Source organism: Euleptes europaea, chromosome 4, assembly GCF_029931775.1.
Source record: "Euleptes europaea isolate rEulEur1 chromosome 4, rEulEur1.hap1, whole genome shotgun sequence".
Lineage (NCBI taxonomy): Eukaryota > Metazoa > Chordata > Lepidosauria > Squamata > Sphaerodactylidae > Euleptes > Euleptes europaea.
Genome location: NC_079315.1, coordinates 95,996,987 through 96,011,476, shown reverse-complemented (window position 1 = coordinate 96,011,476; position 14,490 = coordinate 95,996,987). Strand labels below are relative to the sequence as shown.

The 14,490-nt window shown below is 43.1% G+C and overlaps 1 protein-coding gene across 1 annotated transcript in view; it reads right to left on the bottom strand.

The window, feature by feature from the left end:
* Positions 1–14,490, bottom strand: part of PDE4D (phosphodiesterase 4D) — a 687,791-nt gene that overhangs the window by 595,741 nt on the left and 77,560 nt on the right. Inside the window, exon 2 of the mRNA XM_056847943.1 lies at positions 1,893–2,128. Coding sequence (XP_056703921.1) covers positions 1,893–2,128 — 236 coding nt within the window. The remainder of the gene's footprint in view (positions 1–1,892; positions 2,129–14,490) is intronic.

Sequence of the window (14,490 nt, the reverse complement as noted above, 5' to 3'; positions counted from 1 at the left end):
GTCACAGAATGGCATCTGCTTTACAGCAATTTATGTTCAGGGACACTTCCCTGTTGATGAGCATGTATGTGGGTGTCTCTCTTCTCTGCATAATTTTGTTTCCTGCAATGCACATTGTTTTGTTGTAGAATGCCAGGAATTCTTTTTATTTGATAAGGATGTGGGGGCACATCCCATGTTTCTTAAAGATAGTCACGCTATATCTAAATTAAAGAATATCGGGAGTTACTCGACAACATTTTTTGTAGAAACGATGGCACTTCGCCGCAGCTAACAGCTTAGAGGAACTTTATCTAAAATGTCGCAAAAGGTTTTCACGCCATCCCTGGCCCTTGCAAACGATGTCCTACAATCGTGAAACTAGTATGCCGGGGAGAAAGGCTCTAGTCCTAGCCTTCTTTCAGATTTGATAGCCATTGGCACTATCATCATGGCACTGCAATCATTTGTTACTGGATTCCCTTATTCTACCAAGCTTTTGCTATTATTAAGCATTCAAATTTTAATAATATACAGCATTCATTATATTTGATATTAATTAGCTATGTACCTCTGCATACTTTCCCATTTTTAAGCATTTAAATTTAAATTGTATTTTGTACTTGTTTTACTCTATATTATTCAGTTATGTAAATTCAATTTGTTTGATGGTCTATGACTGCAAATGAAATGATGATGATGATACATACTGGATTCCCTGGGTGGACAAGACAACCAGTTGTGATTGATTGCTTCATTTATTTAAAACATTTTTATGCCACCTTTCCACCCAATCAGGGTCTGCAAGGCAGCGAACATAAAAAACAATTAAGCATTTAAACAATCAAATTCAGTGAAAATGATAAAATTCAATTAATACACGTAAACAAACAACACTAGAAGGAGGGCCAATAACCGTTACTGAGGGTATGCCAGATGAATCAAAAAAGTCTTCGCTTCCGGGCGAAAGACACCAACAGAGGGAGACAGACGAATTTCCTTGGAGAGGGAGTTCCAAAGTGTTGGTGCCAAGAAAGAGAAGGCCCTCACTCAGGTTGCCACCCATCTAGCCTCAGATGGCGGGGAAACCGAAGGCCTCCGAGGATGACAGCAGTGAGCGCATAGGTTCATATGGGAGAAGGCAGTTCTTAAGGTATGTTGGTCGCAGGCCGTACAGATCTTAGTGTTATGAGAACACAGCATCCACTGATGTGTGCATAGAACTGGATGAACATTCACTTCTGTGATCTCCAACTGCGTTCTAAAGAGTTGATATCTCAGGAAGACATTACTGTGAGATTTTACCCCTCAGTATTTTAATTGTTGCCCAGAAACTCTATGCTAGGGGTGTCAAACATAAGGCCCATGGGCCAGTTCCAGACCCTTGAGAGCTCTTATCTGGCCAGCGAGCCAGCCGAGGCAGCCACCCCCTCACACACATCTCGATCTGAGCTGGTGAGACATGGCCCAGCCTGACCAAGTGGCATTTATGTCATATCCGGCCCTCGTAACAATTGAGTTCGATACCCCTGCTCTACATTACGCAGCACAATCCAGAAGCCAATGGTACAGCATTTAGTTTTGTCACATCTTCCTTTTTTTTCAGCAGGTAAGTAGGAAACTACTTCAGCTAATGGATAAACTGTCCATTGTACATCCTTTAAAAAACAACAACAACTTTGCCTCTCTTACTTAAGCGGTCTGCCAGTGCCTATCAAAATTACTTAAAAACAACCACCATTTATTTTAAAGATGTTCTTATGCTTCCTGTTAGAATTGCCTTAATTTACACCACAAATAACAGTCAAACTTTTTCATCACAAACATCCAGACCAGGACATTAGCTACAAGAATTCATCATGTCACTCAGCTGTCAGACAGATGCAAGAGTAAGGTTCCCAATCAACGCGTACCTGACAGATTCTGCAGCCGTGATAGCAATTAGAGGAAGAGTCCGCAGCGGAAGACTGGTGGGCCGTCCCATGGCCTCTGCATCACCCTTTCGATCCCAATCTGCTTGCTCCAGCTGCCTGAATGCCAAAGGGGGAAGCTGGAGAGTACGGCAGGAAAGTCTCCTGACACGGTACTGCTCCAGTCCTTGGAGAGCCCCTTCCTCTTCATTATGGGGGAACAGAGTTTCTTCAGATACCTACAGTAACAAAGAAATACGCAGTTTCTGTCATGGGCTGCATCCATCGTTCTTCACACGTGTTTTAGGTTTTGTTAGCAAAGTATTGAAGTAGTCAATCACTGTACTTCTGTGGCTAAGTTTTTAGATTTTGTGATTCACTTAAAACCAGATTGCCTTATATAACCAGCCACTTGCAAGTGATGACACAACGTATTTTGAATTGAAAAACAATTCCTTTTTATTGTAAATACTTCAGAAAATAGTAAAATGAAAAGATATATGCACAATATAATACAAGTTACAACAAACAAAAGAATATAGATCTGAATAGAATACGGTTACACATCAGTTACCACCCCAGTAACCAACTTATCAATGATCATGCCGGGGAGAGTTTCCCATACAGACAGCACGCAAGCTGGGGAAGAATGTCCCAATTTCTGGGGGGAAATGTCCCAATTTCTCTCAATTTTCAAGCCCCTTTTATACAATTTTGGAGGCTGGTGTTCTAAGAACCAATGAGATCTTGTTATGGGAATGTTATATTTTCCCCAGATTTCAATGAGACTTATGATGCATGAAATGAGATTAAATGTCTGTTCTCAAGCATATACTTTAACCTTGATGTCATAAATTGATGGATGGCATCAGGAAATGTCATAACATTTTCAAGTTTCACACATATATCTGCTCATTGTCTGGCTAAATAAGTAAAAACATCCTCTAACCTTAAAGTTATATATAATTGAATCTTGATTTCACTTAAAAGCGAAGGAATATCTTAAAAATCCATCTAGTCATCTAAAGCAGAAAAGCCGAATGCAAAAAGCCTCTTGTATCATCATTTTTTTTACTGTTCTTTCAAGTAACACAAACAATGCTGATATCTGTAACTTGGCATTCGTCCTAGACTATCAGCTGTTCACTGAGCTAACTTGGTTTCACTTCCCACAGTCCACTTTGTTACATAGTCAAAACATATTTGAAGATAATAAATGCATTTAAAGCAGTAATATGTCAATATCTTAAACTAATATATTGAAACCTACAACAGTAGCTAAAAGCCCAGTTCTATTCACACACTTCCGTAACACAGACTGAAATGGGATTCTGTTCTATGCCAGTGTGATTTAAAAACCTGCCTAGACAATAACAGTCAAAGAAGAAGCAAGGGGCTTGATGCCTTTTGGTCCCTATCACGGCTTTGAAAGAGCCCTTTGTAAAGCACCTCTGACCACAGGTAGGGCTGCCTGGTCCCTCTTCACCACCAGTGGGAGGATTTGGGGGCGGAGCCTGAGGAGGGTGGGGTTTGGGGAGGGGAGGGACTTCAATGCCATAGAGTCCAATTGCCAAAGCGGCCCTTTTCTCCAGGTGAACTGCTCTCTATCAGCTGGAGATCAGTTGTAATAGCGGGAGATCTCCAGCTAGTACCTGGAGGTTGGCAACCCTAGCCAAAGGAAACACATGGAGCAGCAACCACAGCAGGAACAACTGCAATAATTCTGTTCCCTTAATTCATTCACCCCCTTTGGTTAATTATTTAAGTTAACGGCCATCCTAAAAATCTCTGGCCGTCAAAGACAGTACTAAGCTGCAAAGCTGCTTCATATATTCAAGATGGGTCGGTCTTTGGCTTGTGGAATATTGAACCACCAATATTCCTTCAGGTATGCAATGCTGGCATGTGTGTGGATTCCTGGAAACTCAGGTTGCACTGACATCCAGGCACACCTGCAGCAACTCTTCTGTGGAGCTCTGTGACCATTATAGCCTGTATTTAGACCTGCAAACCCATCTGTTATGCCTTCACAAATTCTAGGCTAATGTATTATTCTACTAGCTGTAAATGGCCCTGCCTTCAATAAATGGAAAGAAGCTTCCGCTGGAGCAGAATTCAATGGCTCATCATTCCAACAGAGAAAATAATAGTCCACAGACTTTCTTGGAGGAAACATTACCCATGCTATGAGAATTTTAGCTTATGACATTCCAGGATAAAACCGAGAGGCAGCCACGGTCCTGATGGGAAACGTTAATGGTCACCATGCCACTGGACTTCCAGAGAAGCAGAACAATTTTCAACAGGCTCGTCATTTTCCTGTTCAGCTTAACTTAATTAAAAAAAAAACAGTTTAAAAGCAAAACTTATTAAAAAAACAACAACACGATAAGCACTTTATCGTTGTTCAGTCAAAGTCTAGCCAAGGGCAGGCTTGGAATGACATTAGGTTTGCTGTTCATATAATCTAAATCTAGGGCATTGGAACGATTTAAAAGATTGTCTGGTTCTCATCTTCCTCATTTTTTTCATGCTAAAAGGAGAGAAAAATCTCTTGTCACTGCAAGTGGGAACATTTCCTTTGCTAAATAAATCCCTCCTCTTATCAACAAGCTTGCACCTTTTGAAAAAAACATGGAACCTGCAGTGAGACAAACAGCTCACCCCCATGACCCTTTTCTGCGAGTGAAAGTGTGCAGCGTAGAAGGAGGGAAATAATGAAGCCCCCCCTGCTGCCGTGCCATGCTTGGGACATGATTCCCCCACATACACACCAAGCCACCAACTTAGCTTTAAAATAGGAGTGGATAAATTCATGGATGATTGGGCTGTCAACATCTACTAATTATGATGGATATCTACTCCCTCTAGTACCAGAGGTAGTATGCCTCCTTAAAACAGTTGCTGGGGAGCAGGGGCAGGATGATGCTGTTGCACTCTTCCTATTTCCGGGTTTCCTAGAGGCAAGCTGTTTGGCCACTGTGTGAACAGATTGCTGGACTAGATGGACCTTTGGTCTGATCCAGCAAGTCTCTTCTTATGTTCTTATTTTTAAGTTGAGTCCCGAGTCACACGTTAAACACAAGTCCCAACCCAACGCACATTTAACATATTGTCTAACCACATCCTAAATTTTTGCCGCTGTTGTCCACAGTGTGGTGATAAAACCCTCAGAAGAGTTTAAGGAAATAAATAAATCTGACCAACTCAACTATGAGCTGCCTTTGGAATAAAATTTGCTACATAGAGGATTTTTCTTTTAAATCAGATAAGAGCTTTAGCCAAGGTTTACCTTGGTTCTGGGATGGGAATTCTTGGACCCTTAAATTCCAGACTTCACAGTAATAAGACCTGCTTCCTAATAAGTATGTTATATATGTGTGTGTGTAAAATATAAGCCTCTGCAACTGAGTTAAACACCTCAAGCTCTTTAAAAAAATCGCAGAACATCCAAACTCTATATTCATGACAAATACATAGTCTAGCCTTAAGGAAATACGAAAATAATACAAATTGTAATTATGCTGGGTGACCTGGACAGTAAGTGGGAGATACGAACTGCAGTAAAAATGCCATGGAAAATCCTATTTATAGGCCATTCAAAGAGAGGTCCACAGCCTCCTGCTGTATTTTTAGTACACTGCACCAAAGATAATATAGATAGCATTTTTTGTACCCCAAAAGAAATGGGGAACACAAAGCCTAAAACATTGCTTTAATGGGGGGAAGGGAGTTATTGAACCGCAACCAAACAACAGAATGTGCTAGGGAAATACCTTTTTACAATTACCAACTAATCTCCCCAGATGTTCTTTAATAATTAACAGAAGTTACATGTAACGAGCCATTCACAGCACTCCACATAGGGTGGCCAACCTCCAGGTAGTAGCTGGAGATCTCCTGCTACTACAATTGATCTCCAGCCGACAGAGATCAGTTCACATGGAGAAAATGGCCGCTTTGGCTATTGGAATCTATGACATTGAAGTCCCTCCCCTCTCCAAATCCCGCGCTCCTCAGGCTCAGCCTCAAAAACCTCCCACCAGTGGTGAAGAGGGACCTGGCAACCCTAAGCACACAACAGCTCCAGAGATTAGTTTGGCCTCAATCATCAGAGCTCCACTACTGTCCAGAGATAGCTCCGGACTGAGGGCTACCTCCCCTACTCATGCTGTCAAAGCCTTATTGGGCTTGTCCTTTCCTGTGCCCTGGAGGGGGGGCAGAGGTCAAAATAGCTGAGAGCAGCCTCACCCAACAAGGCCAGCAGCAAGAGCAGAATTGGTGGGGCAGGCTCGGTCCAGCAGGGGTAGGGATGATGTCACCAGGACATGCTCCAGTGGGGGGCAGTCCAGCCACAAGGCTAAGCTTGCTGGAAGCAAAGGGAGGGTGGGTTACCTGTAGGGTTGCCAACCTCCAGGTACTAGCTGGAGATCTGCTATTACAACTGCTCTCCAGCTGACAGAGATCAGTTCACCTGGAGAAAAGGGCGGCTTTGGCAATTGGACTCTATGGCATGAAAGTCCCTTTCCTCCCCAAACTCTGCCCTCCTCAGTCTCTGCTCCCAAAATCTCCAAGTATTTCCCAACCCAGAGCTGGCAACGATAGTTAGTTGTGAGGTAGGGTTGCCAGATCCCTCTTCACCACCGGCGGGACGTTTGAGGGGAGGCAGGAAGGAGCCTCTGGGTATCCTGTCTGGATTTGTCTTTTTCACGGTGGCAGCAGGGCAGGCTGTGTGGGTGGGTTGGAAACCTTGTGAGAGAGATTAATATGCCATTTCCGCATCACTCAGCCTGCTTCCAACAAAGCAACACAAATCGACATCCCACACCTAGTTCTACACGCTGTAGCCCTCCCATGACTCTGACCCTGTGCTGGGCCCAATCAATCTTGCTGGCAGCCCCAGTGAGCATAACAGAACACAGCGCATTCCTGCTCTAAGTCCTTGGGATTCATGCGAGAAAAGTGATGGATTTAAATCACCATAGTTTGGAGGGCATCAAAATCACACTTCATGGGTTTGAATGACACAGCTGGTGTTGTCTGCAAACCAATTCACAGAAGTTAACAGGCGAGAAGTGGTGTTTGCTTACACAAACTTCCCACTGTGTGTTCCTTTCTTCTTCTCACACTACTGTCATGTTCCATGAAAGTTAATCTTACCCAAGCATCAAAAAGGGGGACATGATGGCAATTCATTAACTATAAAGGGGATAATTTCCCAGGACAAATCATTCCTTCCAGTTAACCAGAAAAATGGACACCTGCTTGTTTGAACTGTATTACACAAATATGCAATTTTCACCTTCATTTGCACTCCCTTGACCTCAGTTCAGGTGTGCATAGGCACCAGCCAAGACACATGGGGAAGGAAGGAGCCGTGGTTGAGCCTATGCTTTGCCTGCATACAGTTGTGGGTTCAGGCCCTATAATATCCATTAAAAGGACCTCAAGAAATGCCTGGAAAGACTTTTCTCTACCTGAGATCCTGGAGAGCCACTATTAGTCAGAACAGGCAATACAGACCTAGATAAACCAATGGTCTGACTCGGTACAAGGCTCGGTACATGTCTTCATAGAGAAGCAACAATTGAATGAAAAGTGACATTTGTATCTTCCAAACAATGGGTTACAAGGTGTCCCAAGGTGTCCTGCAGGCACTTGGGGAATTTTAAGAGCAGTTAGTAGACGCCATCACCAAATGACTGACACAGAGGGTGCAGCCAACCCCAAAATGGCTGCCACGAGGGCTAGGGCCAATCACAAAATGTTGTATGAGGGAGACAACTGTTTTTTAATGGGTGCTCTCTAAAGATGCAAATATGGTGCCTGCTGGGGTCCAGCTCCAATGAGGTGAAGGAAGACAGGACTGGCTCTACTTAGTGGAAGAAGTAAATTGGAACACAACACTGAGTACCAGGGTCTTGGGGCCTACAGGGGCCCTGTTGGAGATCACTGTGCAATGTTGTGGCCGACAAATAAAAAGGGCAGCTAGAACAATAAACAAACAAGACCATGGAGGAATCTGTCCATGCTCTTCCCTGCCTGAAAGGACAGCCTGGAAAAATGGGAAGGAATCTAGTGTCCGATCAGCTCCCTTCACTCGAGGAGGAGGTTTTGCTACTGAAATGGCTGCTCTAGTTCCCTGTCCCTCACCTCCAATATACTGCAGAAACTTCAATCTTAGGAGATGAGAAGAACCCCTCCAAAAAGTATTTTTTTCTGATCGACTCTATGTCTTGCTTTTGAAGTGGAGGCGCCATAATAGTAATGTTTAGTGCAAGGACTAGAGTTCCTAACAACCCCAGCCTGCAGACAGAGACCAGGAAAACAAACATAGCTGTTCTGCATGAAGGAGAGAAAAGGGAGGAGAACAGCAGGGCAAAGGTAGGAAACACACAGAGAGGCTGAGAAATAGCTGCAGTTTAGGAGCAGGCTGGCAAGGCACCTGTGGGACATGGAGAGCTGGAAGATCTCTATTAGCAGCTAGAAACCGAAAAGGTAACTGTGAGACTGTTATGCAAACTGATAAAGTTAGAAAGAAAAGGCCCAATAGACTACAGAACCTGTGCAACTCTACTGTTTAACTGGTAGAAACCCCTCTGCGCCGGGTGTCTTCACTGTTTGGTTTTAGGAAGCCACACTCTGATTCTCTCAGGCTTTCAATGATTCGGTTTTTTTTACTACGTGTATGATCAGCTCTGCTTCTCAGTTTTATTGATTCTGTGTCTTTGCTTTACTGCTTCAGCTTTATATTTGCTAAATTTAAATTTCTGCTTAGTTTTTTTTGGGGGGGTTGCTTTCAATCTGATAATTGCTGATGTTTTGATGTTGTTTATTCCTGGTTTCATTTATTGTTATCCTTTTTTCCCCTCTACACCACTTTGACAGCCTTATTATTCCAAGGTGGTTCATGAATGAATTAATAGTTTTTCCCAACCTGTGGCTCCTGAAACTGGTTTGTAAAACCTGTGAAAGTGGGCCCCCGGCTTTTGTAGTTGTATTGATTTGTGTGTGTCCTGTCCTTTTTATTTTTTAAGTGTTTCACCATACAAAGTAAATTTGGACTTGTGGGTACCCTTGCCAAAAATATTGGGAACCACTGAATGAAAACACACAAACTGCAGAATCCTGGTCAAGTACTTCAATTTTTACATTTTAGACTCATTTATGGCCTGTCATTCTTTAAACAGCTGCAGGCTTCCCTGTTTTATCTGCTTCTATACTAGATCATCACCCTGACTTGGAAGGCCTGGGCTAACCTGATCTCATCAGATCTTGGAAGTTAAGCAGGGTTGGCCCTGGTTAGTCCTTGGATGGGAGACCACCAAGGAAGTCCAGGGGTGCTACATAGAGAGAGGCAATGGTAAACCACCTCTGTCCATCTCCTGCCTTGAAAATCCTAAGGGTTTTCAATTGACAGCACTTTCATTTGACTTGACAGTACTCTCTAACACTATACTTTCTGATCCCTGTGATTGCTTGAACTCACCAAGGTTGGCACAGAGATTACTAGTACCACCTTCCACCCCTGCCTCCCACCCAGGTTGTGCAAGCAGGATCATAATGAGCTTCTCATTATAGCAGTGCACTGCTGTCAGATTTTAAAAGCATTTACTACCAGGGTTTGCAAAAAAGGTGTTACCAGGCTTTTCCACTCTTGGTGTATGTCCCAGTCTTCAGACAGTGACTTCTTTCGAAGTCTGTGGGTCAGCCTGAGCGTCTCATGAGTCCCCATGCCTACCCAAAGCCCTGCCTGACACAAAGCTATCTGAGGTCCATCCTGTAGAAGATGCTGCTGAGGTTAAGAGCTCCTATTCCTCCTGGGAGGAATCTTAATCTAGGCTCTGCTACTCAGCTGCTTCACTCTCGTGTAAGCCTACAGAGGAACACCTGGAGGGAAGCCAACCAATGCTGTCAGCGTATATGTCTTCAAACCAAGGATTTTCCACTCAGTGTTCTTGCTACCTGTTAGCTAAAGAGCTGAGCTTTACTGCTCAGCAGGTTTGCTTCACTATTTGGAAGCTCAGTTGGGTTCTGACCATTTAATTATAGAAGCAAAGGTGGGCTTGTCTTGGAGCTGTTCTTATTATGCAGAACTCACCTTTGTGCATCTATTGGTATCACTACCTACTGCTGAATGACTCCAGATTAGTTCTACTGAAGCCCTCTGGCTACACCAACTGCTTTCAATGGGTCATCAGTGAAAACGATGTAGTGTTTCTCCCATAATTTGGGGCCGAAATGCACCAAGAATCTAAGCAATGCAGCATCTGATCAAAAGCCAATACATTATTGCCTCCCAAGTCTATTAAGGCTTTTTCTCTTGGTTTTTGTAATAAAAACGGAGTGGCAATATTCCCAAGAAAGAAAGAAAAAACAGTAAATGAAATACACAACTTAGTCAAGGGCCAATTCACACATTACAAACTTCATGTCATGAACATGCAGACTTTGGATAAGACATGCAGCTGTAGTTCCCTGCTGGGAACTTAATTCCCATCTGCAAGGGGCCCAATTCAGATTGGAAGCAGAGCACAGGAGGAGAAAACCGTTTTCCCAAACTGACACTGCCTTGGGGATCTGTTTTTTGTCCTGTTGGGGCAACTTAACAGTAGCCAGCATCAGTCATGTAACTTTCTACAGCAAGCAAACAACAGCTTTCTGGAGCCATTTCAGAGTGGGAAAATGGCACAGAGAGAGGCATAAACCCAGTCTCCTTAAGTGCCACTGTGCCAATCTAAACTAGGTCCATGCACACCTGTGAGTTATAGAAGAAGAGTTGGTTTTTATATGTCTACTCTCTCTACCACTTAAGGAAGAATCAAACCAGCTTACAATCTCCTTCCCTTCCCCTCCCCACAACAGACACCCTGTGAGGTTAAGTGGGGCTGAAAGAGCTCTAAGAGAGCTGTGACTGGCCCAAGGTCACCCAGCTAGCTTCATGTAGAGGAGTGGGGAAACAAACCAGGTTCTCCAGATTAGAGTCCACCACTCCAAACCACTGCTCTTAACCACTACACCACACTAACTCTCCCAGCAACAAATCTAGAAAAGCTCCATGTGGAATACTGGATTTTGTAATGTGTGAATCAGCCCCAAAGTGTTGTTTTATTTAAAAATAATGAATAGCGACTGTGATAGGATGACAGCTATACAAGATTGTAGCAGTGTAAAGGGTCAGAAACCCTATATTTATTTATTTATTTATTTATTTGGCCAATGCAGAGTTAGAAGCAGAGTTATCTGAAAAACACCCAAGGTATTTATATCCAGAAAACACAATGCCCAATTTAAATGCTGATATCTGAAAGGGCAGACAAAATAGGAAGAGATAACCAAACTAAGAAGCACACATGCACACTCAAAAGAAGAAACCAAACTTGAATGCAGATGCATTCATCCCTCAACCACAGTCCAATAAATACCATTTCTCCAGGTAAGATGTGAACACCAACTACTAAAAAATAACCCAAGGCTCAGCAGACATACTGATAAATAGCAGCTGATAAATAAAACAACGCAACCCTGAAATGCAAAGCACAGTCTGCTGCCCAAAGTGTAACTTAAAGAATACTGATTTTTTTGTCTAACCGTATGTATTTTTCTGGAAAGGCCGTAATAAAGTTGTTTGTTTGTTTACTGTACTTTTAGAAAACACAGCAGAGGAAATTAGCAGGATGGAGCATCACAAGGGCCCATAAATGTGGCAATGGACAACATCCCCAGAATTTCCAGTAAGTGCTGCTCAGATCAAGAATGCCGCTTTTTTGCTGCAACGTTTGTCTTGTCTTTCTAGCAGAAAAGATGCATCACCTCTAGTTCATTTTTAAATGCCTCAGTGGGTTGGAGACTACTGTGATTTCCCTTTTCTCATGGAGTTTCTCATTTGCAGTATTTTATGCACCAGAACAAATGACAATATGACAGTCCTCCGTAGTAATGAATGGCTCATTGGCACACGCAACTCGTCAAGGGATGCTGATGTCAATGGACAATGAATGCACATTAGTGAATCAGCACATGAGTTTGCTGCTTGGAACATGGCCATGTAGGTGCAGCTGTGAGTAGCATGCCATTTACACAAAGCAAATCCCAAAGCACTTAACTGTGATTACATCCACGGCTCTGTCCCCCTCCGAGTCCACCATGAAACAAAAACCTCACTTGAATTGCGCTGGCGTGGTTGAAGTTGCTGCGGCTATCTAAGGGCTCTTTCACACAAATGGCTTGCCACATGGAGCCGTACTCACAGGGTTGCATGGAGTTGATGGTACGTATTAATCAGACCCCCCAAATTGCTTCTTAAAAGCACCTGAAGCACTGTATTTTATTCAGGGTCATTTCCTTAAATCACACAGTACATTAACCAGCTAAGAAGTCATGCATTCTCAGCTGCAATGAAGAGTAAACAACACTACTTCCCCAAGCTTAGTACGGTTTCTTAAACAAGAAAGTGTGTAGAAACAGTTCTAGATACTTCAAGTATTACCAATACATAAGATAACTTCATTGTTCAGATCACTGGGTGCAGCAACATAAAAACATACATTTTGAATAATGATTTTAAAAAAACAGATATTGCCAATAAGATACAAAATGGACAAAATTGAGTCAAGCCTTAGGGGGGAAATGGACCAGGAGAAACAGATTTGGGCCAGTATGGTTTTGGTCCATTGATCTCTCAAGATCTTCCAAATAGGAATAACACTTTTGATATTCAAAGGTCATTGCAAATTGATTAACTTTGAGCATTTTAAAGCAAACTCATGTTTTGGTCTCCTTTGAAATCAAGTAAGAAATAAATTGCAACATCCCGATGGACCAGCGAAATAGATCAGGAAGAACCTGAAAGCTAAACAAGCCTTAGTTCTGAAGTGAACCCTGCCTGGAATGAACCAGTCCTGAGATATTAAGACCATTTCCACAGAGATGAGTTATTTCCAAATATAGGGTTCCTCAGAAGCTCACCAGCAAGTCCTTATTGAGAAGGCCATCAATGGCAGGCAAACTTACTCGAAAGACAGCTTACTTGTCCACTGCAACAACGTGCAGATGAAGGAGAACATTAAGCACTGATGTACTGGACAGGACCAACAGGTCTGGCCAGCAGTACCCATGAACCAAATGCAAACACTACAAAACGCCTCAGGGTTTTTTGCAACCCACCAGGGTTATCTAGCAATCATATAGGGCTTTAGTGACAGATGAGTTTACTGGAAAAGTTGCATGATTGTAGAAACCTTGGAGGCTGACGATGTAGACCATTGTTTAGTCCACTGTGCTCCAAATGACAGATCACAGAAAATCTGTTTGGTACTCATAGAGGCTTGGATTTAAATATGTGGTTATTCCAGCGGAAAGGCACTTATGCTAGAGGAATGGCGCTTGCATTGGCAAAGGAAGGAAGTTATTACCTTACTGATTTCCCCTCCCGCTACAGATTCATCCTTATGCTTTTTATGATTCCCTGGAGCAAAATTTTAGGGGTTCAACGAGATGCAGCAGAAAGGGGCGGGGGGCAAGTCCATTCAACCAGCATTGCCCTAATTTCAGTAATCTGGACCCAGTCTGGGGAACTTTAATGTGTAAACTTTACTGAATTTTCTCTGACTGCTACTTTTATCAATGTTCCACTGCTGAAATAACTCAATCAAGGCCTTTTATCAACTCGTCTTTGCACAAGCACTTCATAAACGGTGCATTTCTTCCTTAAAGTACAAACACACAATATTTATTCTTCTCACTGCCATCCTATATAGCTGCAGGCCTCTGCCAGGACGGTAACCATTGTCAGCAAGCTTTCTATGTGACGTGAACTTTATACTCGAACAATTTGTGCTGCTGATATTCTGAAATTATAGATTGAAATCCATCACCTGCATTGCTTTTTACCCAGGCAGTGGCATATCAAATCCATCTTCAGTTACTAGAAACTGAGGCCTATAAAAGATGTCATTTCTAAAGGTACTCCTGTTGAGTTTGCTCTTGGACACTGGTTTTGCTTTTATCCATTGTATAGACCAGGGGTGTCAAAGATATGGCCTGTGGCCCTTATCTGGCCTCTTGAGAGCTCTTATCCAGCCCACGAGCCAGTTAAGGCTGCCACCCCCCAGTCCTGATCTGGGCTGACGAGCCCACTGAGGGCTCATCAGCCAAGGCAGCCACCCCACCAGTCCTGATCTGGGCTGGTAAGCCTGCTGAGGGCTACCAAGCTGAGGCAGCCACCTCCCCCAGTCCCAATGTGGGCTGGCGAGGCATGGCCTGGCCTGGCCCGACCAAGTGACATTTATGCCATATGCAGCCCTTGTAACAAATGTGTTCGATACTCCTGGTGTAGATGTTTAGGACTTGCTTTGGTTTTGCTAATTCTGGTCTTTGGCCAGTTGCTGTAACTTAAGTCCAGTTGACACCCCCCCCCAAAAAAAACTGAGTTAAACTACGTCTATTCCAGTGACTCTTGTCTTCTCATAATGTGACCAAAGTACAATAGCCTTAGTTTACTCATTCTAATTTCTAGGGAGAGCTGAGGCTTGATTTGATCTAGAACCCACTTATTTGTCTTTTTGGCCGTCCACGGTATCCGTAATACTCTCCTCCAAGA